At 37.3% G+C, this 17,494-nt stretch overlaps 1 protein-coding gene across 1 annotated transcript; it reads left to right on the top strand.

The window, feature by feature from the left end:
- Window positions 1–125: 125 nt before the first annotated feature.
- LOC135696286 (uncharacterized) lies at window positions 126–17,234 on the top strand. Its single transcript, XM_065215633.2, has 2 exons — window positions 126–9,983; window positions 15,562–17,234. The coding sequence occupies exon 2, from the start codon at window positions 15,622–15,624 to the stop codon at window positions 16,588–16,590; it is 969 nt and encodes a 322-aa protein (XP_065071705.2). The 5' UTR covers window positions 126–9,983; window positions 15,562–15,621; the 3' UTR covers window positions 16,591–17,234.
- The last annotated feature ends 260 nt before the right edge of the window (window positions 17,235–17,494 follow it).

Raw genomic sequence — 17,494 nt, 5'->3', positions numbered from 1 at the left:
AAATCCATCTCTATGAAACCTTTCTGTCAAAATAATGTCAACTTTAGAGATTTTCAAAGTTGTGCTTTGGTATTCTCATGAATAAGACTTACATAATGGCAACATTTGTTTGCTACCTGGTTTCTAGGAAATTCATTCGGCTCCAGCTCTTGTTAAAAATATTTACTTTTTTTAAACTGAACGCGCTGCAGGATTCCTGCTTGTGATTTTACACGACAAGCAGTATCATCATAGTACCATGGTCTTTATTTTAAAGCCTGTTTTCTATGACTTTTTTAAAAAAAATGGACCTGAAGTGAATATAATTTGTGTCAAGTTTTGCTTGAATCTTATAATGGACGTTTTGTCTCTAATAAATTTTTCAAGTCTATTGAATATGGGGGTCCTTGGAAGACCAATGATATTTGCCCAGCTTAACTGCGTTTTTTTGCCAAACAACAACCGAGTCTCGACAAAACAAGACAAAACAAGACAAAAAAAGATAAAAAAGACAAAGCTAGGCAATAAAGGCCTGTTCATCACAGATATAAAGACCACTAAATTTGCTTGTGTGCTTACTTGTTATAAAAAGCCCAAAAAGGAATTTATATTTTGGAATTTTAGAGGGAGTTAACACAATTTTAAATAGTGGAGGTTGATGGCAGTTTGTAGATTTTACTTTCAAATTCTAAGTGGCTATTTGTAAAACGGCTTTTCTTGAAATCAGATTGCGCTTTCATTTGCCTTTGACCAGATTTAAACTTGATTTTATCTTGGTCTTCCTTTTGAAATCTCTAAAAGGATTTTGTACGATACGCAAACTGCATAAGCTTTCGTAGCGGACATTTTGTAATGCATTGATCTTCCACAGAAACATTACAGCTGCTTTCTAAGCGGTTTTTCTAAGGCTATCGACAGTGCGATTGAGCGACATCTTTGCTGTTTACACAGATGATGGTTTCTTCGCAGTTTTTGACAATGCAATCCACTACCTCACTGTCTTCTAAAGGGTGATTAAGGGCGATTTTCTCCCAGATTATCGCTACCGTTTGCCCTCATTTTTTTGCAAACGACCAACGTTTGCTGTTTCCAGCTGTGAAACGCTTCTTCAACGAATGCTTTTCAAAAATATTTTTTGTGCAAGCAGGAAGCAAACTCAGTACTGCTCCATAGTTACGTGCCAAGTCATGTTGAAATTCGGGCTGATCCTGAGAAACTGATTCGAATTTACAGTAAAACACAGGCTTTATCTTTTTGCAACGCTTTTCAGTTCGAATAATATTTTAATCATTTTGCAGCGAGCTTTCGTAACTTAGAAGGAAAATCAAACATTTTTTGTAGGATTTTTACTTTCCAAAGAGTATTATGGAGCTTCAATCTAGCTGCAAAAAATGTGGCAAAAGTTTTAAACAGGATTATATTCGAATCAAAGGAAAGCCCTAATGATATAAGATAAGCTAGAAGTAATCTTACCTAGTTTCAGAGTTAAATGTAATACTGAAGCAAAATGTCACGTCAACTTAGAGTAAAAATGCTTGGGAGACATTGCATTAGATATTTATCAACTTTGATTTGTTTGATACGAACCTATCATTGGACTTCTACCTTTTCCAACGGATAGTGCACTGAATGTTAAAGTATCACAATTGCATGGAAGCTGCGCTAGAATATCACTTTAACTGAACTTTTTGTATCAAGAGTTGATTTTTGAGTAATGTTTGGAAGGATGAATTTGATAAAAGTGTTTCTGTAGAGTTATCTAGGAAAATGGATTTATCTGCGGACGCCGGCGAGGAGGAACGCTGGACAGGACGTTGAGGAGAAGGAACGCTAGAGAGGAGGAACGCCGGAGCCTTGTCATTTGATAGGAGTGGTGGAGGGGGGCAAAAGTTGCCTTTTTGAAAGTGCCCTTGACACGCTTTCGTAAATATCAAGAAAATTTCAATGACCCTCACTGTTGTGTCACTTTTGTGCCTTTTTCATAATTCCCTTTTCTTGCTTGGTGAGAGATGGTTGAAACACTGCTGTAAGCAAAAATTCCTCTTCGTGATAGGGTTATACTGTAAGATAATCTCAAATTGTGTGAAACAATTAGCTACCTTCATGACGTTAAAGATATGTTCTTATCTTGTCTGGTGGAGACTATTAAAGCAAGGTCTGGAAAAAAAATTTGAAAGCGTTCAATCGATGATAACGACACGAGGTTGGCCTAAGTTTTCCTTTTTCACGCCAAGCTCAAGCAAGATATATCGCCATGGGCGAAAAGAAGGTAAGGAAAGTTGTGGCTGAAGCTGTAAAAGAAGCTTTATTCGGTATTGCCAGATAAAAACGCAATGGAAGACTTGTTATTAAAGCTAGAAGTCAGAATCAACCAGACTATTTTTGAGGAAGTAAAAAAAGGATTATCTTTCAAATTATTTACCTCGACATAATCTCAACGAGCTTTATAAACTATACGTAAGACCGCATTTAGACTACGGTGACGTTATTTATCACACACCGGCCACTATGTCCGCATAAAGTGAAAGTCTGAAATGGAATCATCAGATGGAAAAACTTTGATCCGTTCAATACTCTGCAGCACTAGCAGCAACTGGTGCACGGAAAGGTACATTTCGGGATAAACTGTATGAGGGGTTTGGGTGGGAATCGCTCAACCTAAGACGTTGGAGCAGGCGTCTAGTTTTATTTTTTGTTAATAACCTAGCACCAGAGTATACAAGGCAACGAATTCCACCCCTTCCACAATCCAACTATGGCCTTCGTAGACCAGCTATAAGAGCTTTGGTGCACGTTTTTACCCTAACTGTCTTTCGAAATGGAATAAACTTGACCCGGAGTTAAGACAATTTTCAACTCTGGGAATTTTCAAAAAGAAACTTTTAAAACTCACTCGTCCCCTACCCCAGCTTTCACGACCCGAAAGGTATAGCAATTCTAACACAACTTCTTGTGGGCTTAAGAAAGCTAAATCTTCACAAATTTGCGCATAACTAAGACAAAGTAAATCCAATGTGCCCAACCAACGATGGAATTGAGGATACGGAACACTTTTTGCTGCTCTGTCATAACTACGATGTGCAAAAGAAGGATCTTCTCGATACTTTTAACAATATATTACAACCTCGGGGCTTATTAAAACTCTCAAATCAAGCGCTTCTAAAAAACCTTCACTATAACTATAGTGATGAAAGGATGCCACCTATGTCAAGCACTATAATCCTTGAGGCTACTTAAAATATATATAAGCCACTGAACGCCTTGATTGAGCCTATGCCATCTTTACGTCATCATAAACGAACTGTGAGCTCTCCGCGCATCGAATCCTCTGCGGACCTTTGTTCTTATAAAGGACCAATATTCCAAGACAACCTCAAGTAAACAAATTCTTGGTACAAGATTGCCCTTGTTTCACGAGATCCTGGCTCATTTAAGGTCCCACTCTGGTTTTCTTAGGTGGAGGGCTCACGGTGATATTCGCTTTCTTTTTTTATGCAATTTTTTGCAATTTTTTTTGTAATTTTTAATGTGATTTTTGTAAATTCTTATATTTTTTTGTAAAGTATCTATAGTATTATTCTATGTAATAGGTGCTGGTTTGCAATGTATTTTCATGCTTCCAGCACTATCGTCTTGTAGGTTATTTGTTCGTTGTCTATTGTAACTTTTAATCGAATTTACATATATATAAAGAAAATTTCCTTTTCTTTTAATGACCACTATATTTTAAAAAAACATCTAAACAATTTTCATAGGTCAAAAGATATCCTATTTTCAAGATGCTACAGTCGCATCATTAGATTTATTGTAATAACCTTACTTCGTGACTGAAGCTAGCTTTGGTATGGAGTTTTAGCAGTCTACAGTTGAATAAGTACGGAAGGCAGTACAACAGCAACAGCTGCCTGTGAATGGATACCAGTATCAGTGCTGGTCTCACAGTACCAACCAGGAACATTAATAGGGAAAAATTTGTTAGAAATATCTTTGAATGTGCTTCAAAGACCACAAAAGTATTGATATCCCGTAAGAAACCGCTTCGACATGTTTCCTTTGATCCAATAAAATGGAATCTAAAGTGCATGTTAGATGTATTGTTGGTTGGTGGTACAATTTAGCTTTTTTAGTACGTTTGGTAAGACTTGAAAGAACATGACAAATAACTTCTGATTGTGTAAAATCTGTTACAACTTCACTGAGATATGATATATAAAAGGCCAAAATTTTACTAACTGATTATCGTTATGTTGGTCTTGTTTATAAATTCTAGAACCAAAACAAAATTACTGTGATCTGATGGGGATCTTGGCAAATGTAAGACAGTTTGTGACATATTTAGTTGATTTCGCATATTTATAGTGATTTGATGGTGTTTTTTTCAGATCATATGGTTAAAACTGAAAACTTCTAGCAATATATTTTAGTGACATTATCATTTTGCCATCTATTACTTTGAATCATGGCGAAAAATACTTGTTTTATTGAACAGCAATGGCAAGGCTGCTTCCTAAGAGTATAGAGTTTTTGCCTTTCTGATTGACAGTAGCTTAACTTGGCGAGCAAACAAGCACACTATCTCTAGCCTGTAAGAGAAAGATGACCCAAAAGTCACACAGAATTCTAGAAGGACAAAGATGATTTGCGTTTTCTACCTTATCTATGGGATTTTAGTAAAGGAAGAATGCTATGCATTGTTTGAATATAGAGACAGGAGAAGATAGAATCCGGCAGACTTGAAGGTCTGCCATGGAGGTTTTTTATGGGATCGGTTTCACATTGCTTTGAAACTCGTTCTTCAAAGAATCTTTCGTTTTACTTCAACCTTTTTTGCTAGTTTGAAATATTGAGAAGACTTGAAATGTCACGGAAACTGAAATAATTTGTTCCCTTAGACGCCTGCGCTTGCTTCTTCTTTCGAAACTTTCGCAGGAGGTGGACATTATTCTCATCGTGATAAAAATATTTTAGTAAAGAAAGTAAGTTCTTAATTTATTTGAACAGTCAGGCTATTCTGCATAAAATGTATGATGACATCACTTGATATGCTACAGCTGATGCGTAATATATGCTACAGCTTTCATAACCTGGAACGCTTTCATAACCTGGAACGCTTTCATAACCTGAAACACAGCTTTCACAACCATTCTTTGGATTTTCATCACATCAAGTGTCCGTGCGATTCTTTACTTTGCTTAACAAACAGTAAAGTAAAACATGGTAAAGAAGAGGTATGACAACAGTGCTGTATTGTCTGTTGATACATCACCGCATATCCAGCATGCAGTTAGTGAAAACGTAGCTGCTTACAGCTGTATATGCTGGATTTTTTAGGATTCTAGGTCTAACCTTTTTTCAAGCAAACCATGAAATGCAATAATATATAAGTATCGTGTTTTGGCTTCGCATATTGCCAGATCGCTCAGCTTATTCTCGTGTCTGTGTGAAACGAGCATGCAAAGATTCCTGTGCATTCATTTTGTCTATATACATTTCTTGCGATTAGTGATGCTTAAGTTTCTCATCCTACAAGATTTTCTCTCAAACATTCAGAAAAGCATTTGTCAACTTTTGGATTATAGCAACGTAGCCGTTAGATCAGGAAAACGAGAAGATCCATTATTCGGCATTTTTGTAAGTCTTGTGAATTATTCATTATCTGCAGATTATCATAGATCGTCTTCATTCGCACCACTCTTGCCAATTAGTGATGCCTAACTATTCGTTATCATCTTTGATTCTCCCTAATTAAATCGATGCAATTCTTTGACATCAAGATTTGTTTGGTTATACCGTTATTGTCTAGATCCATTATTCTCAGTGCTTGATCCAGAACGAGACTTTTTCAGAATCAAATGTTTCCATTTCGAATAAAACCTTTTCGAATGTTGATCGCGTATTTATAGCAACTTCTTCTGTTAATTACAACTGAAGATGTTGCATATGCTGCTTTAATTTGAAGGACCTTTTTGCACGAGCGTTCCAAGACGAATTTTGTTTTGACTTTGTGTTTGGCGCCTTTCATGGCTCAAAAGGCGCATGCGCGAATTAGATCATTAACCTGGGTTCAACCCAGGTTTGCGTTTACACTGCATTTCGAAGTTCTTAACCTGGGGTCAACCTAGGCTCAATCAACCTCCAGAATAGGGTTGGCTTAAGCCAGGTTCAACCCATGTTAGCTGCGTTTACACTACAAAATTTCTAACCCAGGTTAACGTTAACCCAGGTTAAAAGTTGTCGTGTAAACAGAGCTATAGATAAGACTTCAGAGACACCTCTGTGTAGATTGTGTGGAGACTCTACTGAAACTGTAAGGCATATTATCAGTGGATGCACGAAGCTTACTCAAAGAGAGTACAGGAAACGTCATGACATGTTGGTCCTGCGGGTACACTGGGAGCTGGGCAGAAAGTACGGGATAGAATATACCGACAAGTGGTATGATCAAATTACCTGGGACACGACTGTCTACAAAGATAGAAAGCTGCATCACAATCTTATTACTCTAGTGCGGAAAGATACACAGGACACTAATTGACATAGCTGTAACAGCGGATCAGAACATTATCAAAACTGAGGACGAGAAGGTGACCGAATATCAAGATCTAGCACTTGAAGTTAAGAGAATCCACAGAGCATCGAAAGTGACAATCTCAAAGAACGCAAAGACCTGGCATAGAAAGTTAGACATTCCTGACATCGTCGGAAGTACACAGTTGTCGGCCATCCTTGGAACAGCTCACATATTACGGAAAGTGTTGTGTTTTTAAGCTGCAGGAAGTAGCTGAGACATGACAAAGATTACCCAGAAGAACATCAATGGACTGGAGAGATTCACACAATAATAATAATAATAATAATAATAATAATAATGATAATAATAAAAATAATAATAATAATGGAAACATTTCATTTTCAATTCAACTTAAACTACAATTACAAATCTCACTATCACAAGGTAATTTGCAACTGGCTAGCCTGGTTTTACAAGAAAAAACTATAATAATCGTAAGGTAAAAGGAAAAACTGAGAAAAATAAAACAACCAGAATGAAAAAGGATGTAACTCCAGATTTGTCGATGGCTTATTTTTGCAACAAAATATATAGTACGTAGTACGGATGGCAATGTTTCAAAGTTTAGAGATGAGATACCGTTTTTGTTGTTGATCGATGGAGAGAGAGTCACACATTTAAAGAAGGAGATGCAGAAATTGCCAAAGATGCCAAGGGAGCTCATATAAAGATTCACAAAAGAGACACATTTGAACTGCCGCTGTAAATCAGATAGGAGAGAAGCATACTTGCTTTGTTTTCTTGTTGCATTTTCTTGACCAGTAACAACTGCCGCATCGTCAGCGAACTGAAACCAATGGACAGGGTTTAAGGAGATTGTATAGAAGCCGAGCTGGTTGAATTTATTATCTGAAATGTAATGAATTAAAGTATTAAACAAAGGTTGAAGGTTAATGGGCTAAGGCCATCACCCTGAAGGACACCGCAGCCTATACCATGATCCAGCAGCATGGTCCCGGTTGTCACCCAGCTACTGCTTGGAGGACTCGACGGAAATAGTCTCACAAAGAGAATAGAGTTGTAATTGAATGCTTTTAAAAAACAACCCAAAGAAAATTGGTGATTGAAAGAGAATGCATAATTTATGAATTGTACAGGGCATGTTTATAATAACAGAGCAGAGATCAACAAGCGGACGCAACAGCAAATGACGATGTAACCAACAGACAAGGAGATGAATGCACAGAAGAACAGCTTACCTAGGAGTATATAAATGAGATACATCCGGATATAGGATATGATGAGACAAGCGTAACTAAAGAAGAGAAGTTAGTTATGGAGAAGATAAAAGATTTTGGCAGACAACAGAGAGAAAGATTACCACCATGAAAGGGAATTGACAGTAAGAAGTTGAAAGAAGTGGTTATAGTAAGGTTAATGCGGTGCTGGGAAAGGTGCAGGTGAAAGATATAACTCATGTGAATGATCTGATGTACGGAGGAGCAGCTTTGGTAACTGAAATGGTGGGAACGCGTAGAAAATACAATGAAAAGAAAGAGCCATGGTGGAGGAGAAGATTTGAGGACCAAGTAAGACAACTGAACAGAGATCTTAGCAAGATTAACAACTTGATTCAGCAAAAGAATATGAAGAAGAAACATCAAGATTCCCTTTAGATAAAATACAAAGTGAAGCAAAAAAGACTTCAAACTGTGAGAGAGGAATAAAGCAAAGAATAGCAACGAAAACGGGAGAGATAAAGAGATACCAAAAACGAGAAAATCAGTATCGACAAAACAGATTATTTGGCAACAACGGAGGGAGATTTTATCAAAACTTGAACGCAGAAAATGAATACCAAGACAGTGAAGCTCCTGAAGCAAATAATGCTATAAATTTCTGGTCAGACATTTGGGGTAAAGAAGCCCATCACAATAAAGGAGCAGAAAGGTTAGAAAATTTTCGCTGTGAAGTTAGAGATATTGGCCAGCAGAGCAATATAACAATCACAGACAAGGAAGTCAAAGCATTGTAGAAGAGAAAAGGAACATAAGCAAGACTGGACTGACAAAGCGTCACATGGACAACAATGATAGGTGGGAATGGCTTAGAAATTAAAAAAGAATCGGAAACGCTCATCCTAGCTGTGCAGGAACAAGCAATTAGAAGAAATCAGATCAAAGCTAAGATCGAAAAAACGCAGGTGGATAGTCTATGCCGAATGTGTAAGCAAGCTGATGAAACAGTAAATCATTTCTTAAGTGAATGCAGCAAGATGGCCCAAAAAGAGTTTAAACGACGTCTTAATTGGGTCGAATTAAAGATTCACTGGGAAGCTTGCCTGAAATATGGCTTTGATGTTAAAAGCAAATGGTATGAGCACGAACCAGAAACAACGATGGAGAACGATGTCTTTACAATTCTTTGGGACTTCAACATACAAACAGATCATGTCATACAAGCAAGGCGTCCAGATTTAGGATAAAGTGAAGAATGAATGCCTGGTAGTGGACATCGCAATACCATACGACAGTCGAGTTGAAACAAAAGAATTCGAAAAGTTAGAGAAATACCAAGATCTGGCCAGGGACCTTATTTGTGGAACATGAGTGTGCGCATCATACCTATAGTCATTTATTAGTGCCCTTTGAACGACCCCTAAAGACCTCCCTAAAAGACTCAAAGAAGTCGGAATTGAGATCAAAATTGTTCAACTGCAGAAAACAGTCATCCTGAATTCTGCCAGTCATCCTGAATTCTTCATGAAAGTCTTGCAAAAGGGGCTTAAAGTGGAATCAGGCTGAGATCCAGCCGAGCCCTAGTTTTCTGTCCCAGTAATCATGGACAAAATTACTGAACACAGAGTTGGGATGGCCGAATTTGGATCTTTTTGACACGTTATTATATTAGGAATTTTAGCTCGGAACAAAGTAGCCCGCGGCAAACTACTTTCTTGATTCATGAAATAATTTTCAGATATGCTTAACTTTAGATACAATTGTACACTTTTTTGTGCAAATAAAAACTGATTTTTTGACTGCATTCATTAAAATAAGAAATAGTTCAATTAGCTTTAGAAAAGTCATGCAAGAGTTTCTTGCACGTTTCAGGTAAGTCTGCAACCTTTTATGCAGAAACAGTATACTGCTTAAGGTGTTATTCTTTTCAAAAGAAATTTGATCATAAAATGTCTGTATGGACTATCTAAGAGTTGCATTTTACTAGACGTCCGGTCCCTTACAACTGAATTTATTGACTTAGACAAATAGGTTTGTAGACTAGCGTGTTATTGTCAGATTGTGGCCGATGGGAAGGAGCGAAGCAGGTTCATTGCCATCTGTTAACGTGTGCACGTTTTCAGAGTGTCCCATGGGCGCAGACTGCTTAAACAAAGCTGCCTCTGGAATAAGCTCTCATTGAAGAAGAGCATCATAGAAAGAAGACAAAGCCACGGCAACATAAGAAGCAAGTTTTTGGCAACACCGTCCAAAAGGTAGGGGTATTTGTACATGTAAATTGACTTTTGTCATTCTTTATCTGTTCTGCCACCATGACCGTCCAAAATTTTTTAGTTTTTTTGTTAGTCTATTTCACTGCTACTCTAACAAATAATATAATTGTTAGTGATTAACCAGTGCCTTTCAATGTTTCTAAATCTACACTTTGTCTATTGCTTTATCTTTCAATTTCAGTTACAAATGATTGTTGTTGCTTTGCTATGAAGATTTAGATTATGGTGTAGGTGTATGAAGTTTCTTGTGATGTGCAGATGGTTTTTTCTACATTTTTTGAAAAACGATGTCTTTAGCTTCGTACTCTTGCTGTTAATCCGTTAAGAGATGAAATTAGTCCACGTCGTTGCATTTTACTTGAATCACAATACAATTTCATTTTTGGATATTTGTTTAATAAGACGGAAACTAAACGATAAGCGTTTGAAATAAAGCTAGAATCTAATGGTCAAGGCTGTGAATGCACTCTGTTAGAATTCCATGACAAATATTTCAAGAAAAAGCATCTACTCGTAAAGAAAAAAGCTGCGTTATTTTGGCTGTGTTTACTGAACCGGACATCTAGAGCTGGATCCTGATTTAGGAATTTAACTTCGGGAATGAAGAAAACCGGTAACTCTCCGATTCCGAGTTAACCACAGAGCTCGGATAGAGGAAAGTATCAATGATATTAATGTATTACCAAAGAGCAGACAGCGGACAGCACGAAGAAATGCCAACAAAATTTGTGTCCATGCTTCAATCTTTTTTGCAAACAAGTGTTTAAAATGGAATTGAAGAATCCCGTGTCTTCTTGCTGTACCTTAGAAAAAGGGAGTAGTCACCGAAAACGATTCAAAATCAACGAGTGAATCGAAACTTGTTTTCTCATCTAAGACTTGAATCTATATACAGTATCCGTGATTAAATACTGTATATATTCAGTGCAGTGCAATTTTGCGAAATCGAGAAAAGCAGCTGCCTGTGGTGTTGGCTTAGAATTACCTTTTTTTTGTAACCCAAGTTGTAAACTTCATGCTTTTGGATGGACCAATACAAGCAACTTTGCGTAAGTTAGGGCGGACATGACGAGATTACACTTACACATATGTTGCAGATTTATTGCGCACTGTAATGGCACTCTCGATAGTTTTAAACACGAGAGATTGAGCATTGAGACTTGAGCATTTGATAGTTCAACCAGGACCCAGATATCTATTCAAGATAGCCCAGGGCACACGCCACGGATTTCAAAGTGGAGGGGCAAAGTGCTATTAATCGAACTTAGATTTAATGCTTCAAAACAAGGCCTCTTTGTAAGTACTTTGCTTACCAAAAAAGTGGGGGGGGGGGGACATGGCCCCTCCGGCCCCCCGGTGGCGTGGGCCCTGTAGCCGAAACTTTAAACTTTGATTTGGCAGCATAGATGTGTCTAGATGACTCAAATGATGGTCACTGTAATTCAAGTCACTGACATGACGAATCTTTTTCTGATTGTGAGGAGATTCACCAGTTCTCTGTAAATCCAGGTGTAGCAATCACGAGGAGTGGTCACATTGAGAGGAAGGACCAAATAGTTTCGTAAACTACGTTGTTGCAAAAAGAAATTCAAGACAGATTCCAACGGAAGAGCTCGTGAAATGCATTGGGCACAGATTCAATGCGTGAAAAGCTTGTAATATTTAAGCGTCAACTTTAATCTGTTTTGCGATGGTCGGAAAAATGTTAAGATTCGATTTTCAGCGGATTGCCATCACAGATGTAATTTTTCATGTCGAATACGAAATTAAAACCTTCTTAAGCGAGAATATTCTAAGAATCATTAATTTTTGGCATGCATTAATGCCTTTCATTCCATAATGGTAATATAATCACAAAACCCTTTTGCTTCACTTCAACACGGAAATTCTATAGCGTATAACTATATTTGAGGTGCTGAATTAAAAAATCGCAAAAACGCAAGAAACATCAATTCCGTTGAATCGACTCCGTTCATGGCATGATAATATGAACATCATAAAATATCCTGTGTCTAACTTTTGAATACAGTTTTCTGTGAAAATCTTGAATTTATGGCACTGAGTTCGAAAAAATGTCTTAGATGGTAATTTTTTCCTTGCATAGCTTGAATATTGCTTTCGCCATTGATATTATCAAGACAGTTTTAATAGCAATGATTTTGGACTTATGGCTATTTGTTCATTACAATAGAATCCCAACGAGTCAATGCATGTTTCATCAAATATCTTATACAATCGATTATTATAGACAGGCTGTTCTCTTTTACAGATAAATGCTAGATATCTCAGAACAACTCTCAGAGCTGAAAACAAGCCTCTATTTTCACTAAAATGTAATGCTCTATTTAGCTAAATATCAATCGACAGATACTCAAACGTCTAAGCCATCTGCCAATCAACGATTAGCCAATCAATAAACGTGTGGGTTATACTACGCTTATTGATTGGCCAATTTGATTTGCAGATGGCCAAAGCCAGTTCACTATCTGTCGATTATCTTCGGGAAATGAATCGTGTCCGTCTTCCAGACATGCACTAGCCCCCGTTTCAGGGTCATTGCACATGCGCATTATCACTTGAAGCCCTGGCAAGAAGTTCAAGAGTTGTGTTGTCACAGGCAGAACCGTTGTGCGAATACTGTTCTTAATGCACATGTGCAATGACACTGCAACACTGATTGGCTTAAGACGGTATTGTTTCCGAACAAAGGACTAGAGGTTTCGTCATACCGGCAATCCTGTAACATGCCTGTATATACCGGCTGATTTTGTTACTACATTTTGTAGGAGCATTGGTTACATTTCTCATCACATAACTCCTGCGTAGGCACATTTATCGTGCTCGTTCATTTGTCATCGAGGCTAGCATTATTCTTGTCCTTCCGAGGCTTAATTAATGACTATCATCAAGAGGCCCCCCAATCTACCTTTTTCAAATCAGTTATTGAGTGTTCTAACGTATTTATGTCTTCGACTCACAAACATTCACCTGAAAATCTCATTTAGGCTTTCTAGTTACAATGGATTTCCGTTGCCATTCTATAAGATTCGTTCACACGAGAATGCTGAAAATAAATGATTCGTGATATATTTTGGTATTTTAAAATATCGTTGATGCGTCATTTCTTGCATAATTTATTACTAGAAAAAGTTTCTTTAGGGAATATTTTCAAAAAGTTCTAGGATCTAGGATTGGTTTATCAGAACAGCGATTGACTAGGAGAAAATGACGTTTTGTTTACTGGTTGTAAGGTAATTTCTGTTGAAGTTGAATTCACAAGGCTGTTCTGGCTGTTCTGGACTGGATGGACAATATTATGCATGAAATGGTATGCCGTATTTTCCTCCATATTTTCAAGACAAACAAAATATAAACACCTGTTTACAACAGCATCTTGAGCTCAGCTAAACTAGAAGATATTATGGTATAGGATAATTCCTTATCTTAATACATCCTACCTAAGCAAAGAGTAATACGTGGATGAAAGAAATTGAGTATTTATGCGTAAGTTAGCAACGTGATTTCACGGAAAAGAAGACGGTGTATCACTTTTATTAATAGAAAGTTTAGGGTTTTTGTTGTGTAAAAGCTGATTTCTGTTTTACGGATAGATTGTAGTTTATCAGCTTGCTACCTAAGTTTTTCACAAGTTATGCGATCAAAGAGATTGCTAAAATTTAATCTGGCTTTAAACAAGGCCTGTACAAAGAATTTGAAAGTGGGGGGGGGGGGGCAAGGCTTCTTACCCCTCATACTACAGCTTTAAAACTACTTGCTTCATAAAAACCTGGGGGACCCTGGCTGCCCCGGCCCCCCGGTGGCGTGGGCCCTGCTAAATATCGATTTGCTGAAATCTTGAAACGTCATATTTTACCGACATAAATGTCAAGGTGCATTCAAAGTAAACCCACTACCGAAGGCAATCGTTATTGTAGGCCAGTCGCATCACAATATCGATAACAAGAAAAATTTTTGCTATTACGCCAGAAAAAATCATGTGTACGACGCAACGCCGGCGTTTGAGCACAACTTTCAGTTTGCTGAAGCGAATTTATGTTTGATTGATAACTTGTTGTTTGATTGATTTTGCATTCTGGAACCCTGATTATTTGATCAGGTGTTACTTCAAATTTTTGAGAATGTTATTACAATGAACAGCTGCCATAATTCACGAAAATTAACTCTGCCAGTCAATATTTTACGTTTAAATTCTTTATTTCATATGCCACTATCCAAAGTTTAGTAATCGGAATTAGTCTATAATGGGAGATGAAATGGCTATGTTTTTATTTAGTATAATTTTTCATAAATATGATTTTTCTTATGATTGATCGTTTGCTAATTGCAGTATAGTTTGAAAAAAATGCCAATAAGGCCAACTATTTACAAAAACACATAAATTGAAATCCCAGTTTTTGAAAAAAATATTTACATATCCTACAATTACCATTTTGGTGTTCTCATATCTGCTTTGAAATTGCAAATTGGCTTTTCGTTTTTAAATTCAGCAGGTAAAATTTCCATACTTCCACTAATGTGATGGTGTCAAGCATGTCGTATTTTGCTGATTACCTCTGGATAGATAGGAGTAAGACCGACTTAGGCCTGATTTTGCTTTGTGAATTTCTATCATTACCATCTGGCAGTCTCTCCCGGTGAGTTGATGTAGATTGAAGGGCACTTGAAATAGGTAAGGTGGTAAGGGCAATTGAAGATGGTAAGGGCAATTGAAATTAGTGCTGAAGGTGTTATGGTTCGAGCCATATTTGATCCGGATTATTACGCATGACAACACTAGGGAGGTTAAAGGCAGCAAGGGAAAGCATTAGCCACTCTTCCTCGTTATGCTGTTGGTCAAAGACAAGTGCCCTTTCTAATTGGCACCTCCTCTACGTAGTTATCGTATAAATTCTCTGCAAGTTTATCTAAAAAGAGCCCATAACGCAATATACATCTATTTGACTCCTTCTACAAATTGCTGAGTTTCGATGGAACACAAAACGCAACTCGTATGCTATAAGAGCTTTTCGACATACAACTTTTAAGCATTTTTTACTAGCACGTTATAACGCGGGACTTCATGTTGTGAAAAGTCCTTCTGTTACAAACTGATTGATTAAAACGAATCAACAGAAAGCAAATACAGGCCGTTTCGAAAAAGTGCCAATTCTTTGCTTGGAATATAATACCAGCAATCGTCACGGAAATATTTCATTTTATTTTCTTAAATTGCATACTCAGGAATCAGTTTCCAAACTTAAATCAAATATGTACACTACAGTTTGTGTTATTGAAGGTTTTTTGCCAGCAAGTTTTTGGTCTCTTTTAGGCCACCGGACAAAGACTTTCATCTTTATATTGAAATTGCAATGCTTTAACTTGTTATTTGAATGTTATGCTAGAATGCAAAATATGTTAAAGGAGTAAAAATTTATAATATCAAAGAAAAATTACTATTTAATCATAAACGAGAAAATGCGTTTGAGTTTAAAACACAAAGATAATCTTAACGTGAATGTAGAACACAGAATTTATTTTCTTTACTGCTTTGTTATTCCAGATATCAACACTCGTTGCCTTGATGTTCCATTGAAAAAGGACAGTTCATGACACACTAAAAATGAACAGCTCAGTGCTGCGGGATTTTCTTGCCTTCCTTACAGTTGTGTTTATCATCCTGACACTAGCCGGAGGTGCAATGATGCTTCGATTCTCCTTCCATGGCATAACTGTGACAAATTGCATAATGAAGTTCCTTGTTCGTTATCTCTCTATTTCTAGTCTTTTGGTTGGCTGCATTGCGATGCCATTCAATTTACATGTGCTGCTGTGCAACGGGGAGCTGAGCTGCAACATTGCCTGCCTCGCAAGGTACTTCTTCACATTCATTTTTAGCAATGATTCCTTGATCATCTTAAGCACGCTGTGTCATTATCGACGCGACCTCATCGTGAAAGTGCCCTTTGGAAAAGTTGCTTGCGTCACCCTCGCCAACAGGCGGTTGATTGTTACAGTTGCAGCTGCCATTAGTTTCTTTCCAAATCTCTTCCTGTCTATTGGCTATTTGTATCTTATGGTAACCAATAATACAGCACCATGCCAGCCAGATGAAATACACAAAAAGACGACACATTATTACCTAGGCATCGCCGAAGGTGTCAAAACAGGACTAGTCTTTGGAGTATGCTTCACTTTCATCATTCAAGATGTTTCAAAAATACGGAAAACTCTGGCTGAGCAAGCTTCAAGAGTTGGGCAGTCGTCACTTAGAGGTCTTCATACGCAGAAAGTGAACGCAAACATCTACTTTGCAGTAGTGTTCATCGCCATGTGGATCCCATTCAGTATCATAGCAGTCCTGGCAAATTACATACCGCCATATTACTACAATGATGCGTATACTATAGGCTACACCCTTGCTTATGGAAGTTTTGCACTGTTGCCCATCTGCTATGCATTAACCGACGGTAATTTTAAAACATATGTTAAAGTTGCCTTTGGTTTTAGCAAAGGGAACGAACAAACCAACAGAGCAAATACAATTTTTCCTCTTAAAGATATGCCAACTCGTGGAGGCGGTAAAGACTAGTCTTTCAAAAAGCTTATAGATGTACTTACATTTCCTGGAAAGTTGCAAACTCGCCTAATGGTGGTCCCATTTCAACATCATTCTTGAAAAGAAGGGTGCAAAATTGACTTATGAAAAACTTTTATTGACTTTTATTCTGATATAAAAAGATAAACTAACGCTTGTCCCGGTACAGTATTCTGTCGGATTAAAGTCTATCCGCTGATTTATTACTTGGCTCAACTAAGAATGGAGGTCACTTTAAAACGCAGGCATATATAAGTGATAATGTCCTTGTCGACAAAATATGTTTGTAATAATTTTTAGAAACCGGTAAATCTTAAAGCAGGCAACATAACTTGTAAATGCAAAGGGACTGTCTTCAATAAAGTTTCAGTGTTTAAATTTTAATCGAAACAAGAAAAAGAGAGGAAAATTTTAGATAGCATTTCGCATGCGTCATACAATGACGAACCTTTTTGTATAGATTGAAAAGGTAGCTTTAAAGTATATAATTCTATGTAGTAACGTAAATATTGCTATAATTACTAAACTGCTGCATAAGTCGATCATTCAGTTTTAGGTATCAAAATATAGCCCTCACTTAGTGCATGTGAAGAAAAAGATTTGGTTCAAGATGATGTGATCGCGGCAAAGACTGCGGAGCATATTATAGGCTGGGAGGCTAACAAATTTTGGGCTGGGGGAGAGGGTGGTGGTGACAAGTATGCGAAAAGTTAAATCGCTCAGCATTTGTGAAAAGAATATAAAGTCAAGGCCTAGACATTTTGGTTGTCCTGGGGCCTATGTCAGCTTTTCTTAGCAGCAATATACCCTTTATGTGTATGTCGCTATAACCTGTCTTTGCGATAATTTAGGTTGATTAGATAAAGTACCAATGATGTGGCGATGTGCCTTCGTTTTT

The sequence above is a fragment of the Rhopilema esculentum genome, chromosome 14, assembly GCF_057945365.1.
Source record: "Rhopilema esculentum isolate cy_ngs chromosome 14, ASM5794536v1, whole genome shotgun sequence".
NCBI lineage: Eukaryota > Metazoa > Cnidaria > Scyphozoa > Rhizostomeae > Rhizostomatidae > Rhopilema > Rhopilema esculentum.
Note: the sequence above shows the minus strand (reverse complement) of the source record. Positions and strands in the feature narration are given on the sequence as shown.

Coding starts and splice junctions, on each gene's coding strand:
- LOC135696286 (XM_065215633.2), top strand. CDS start 15,622: ATGAACAGCTCAGTGCTGCGGGATTTTCTTGCCTTCCTTACAGTTGTG.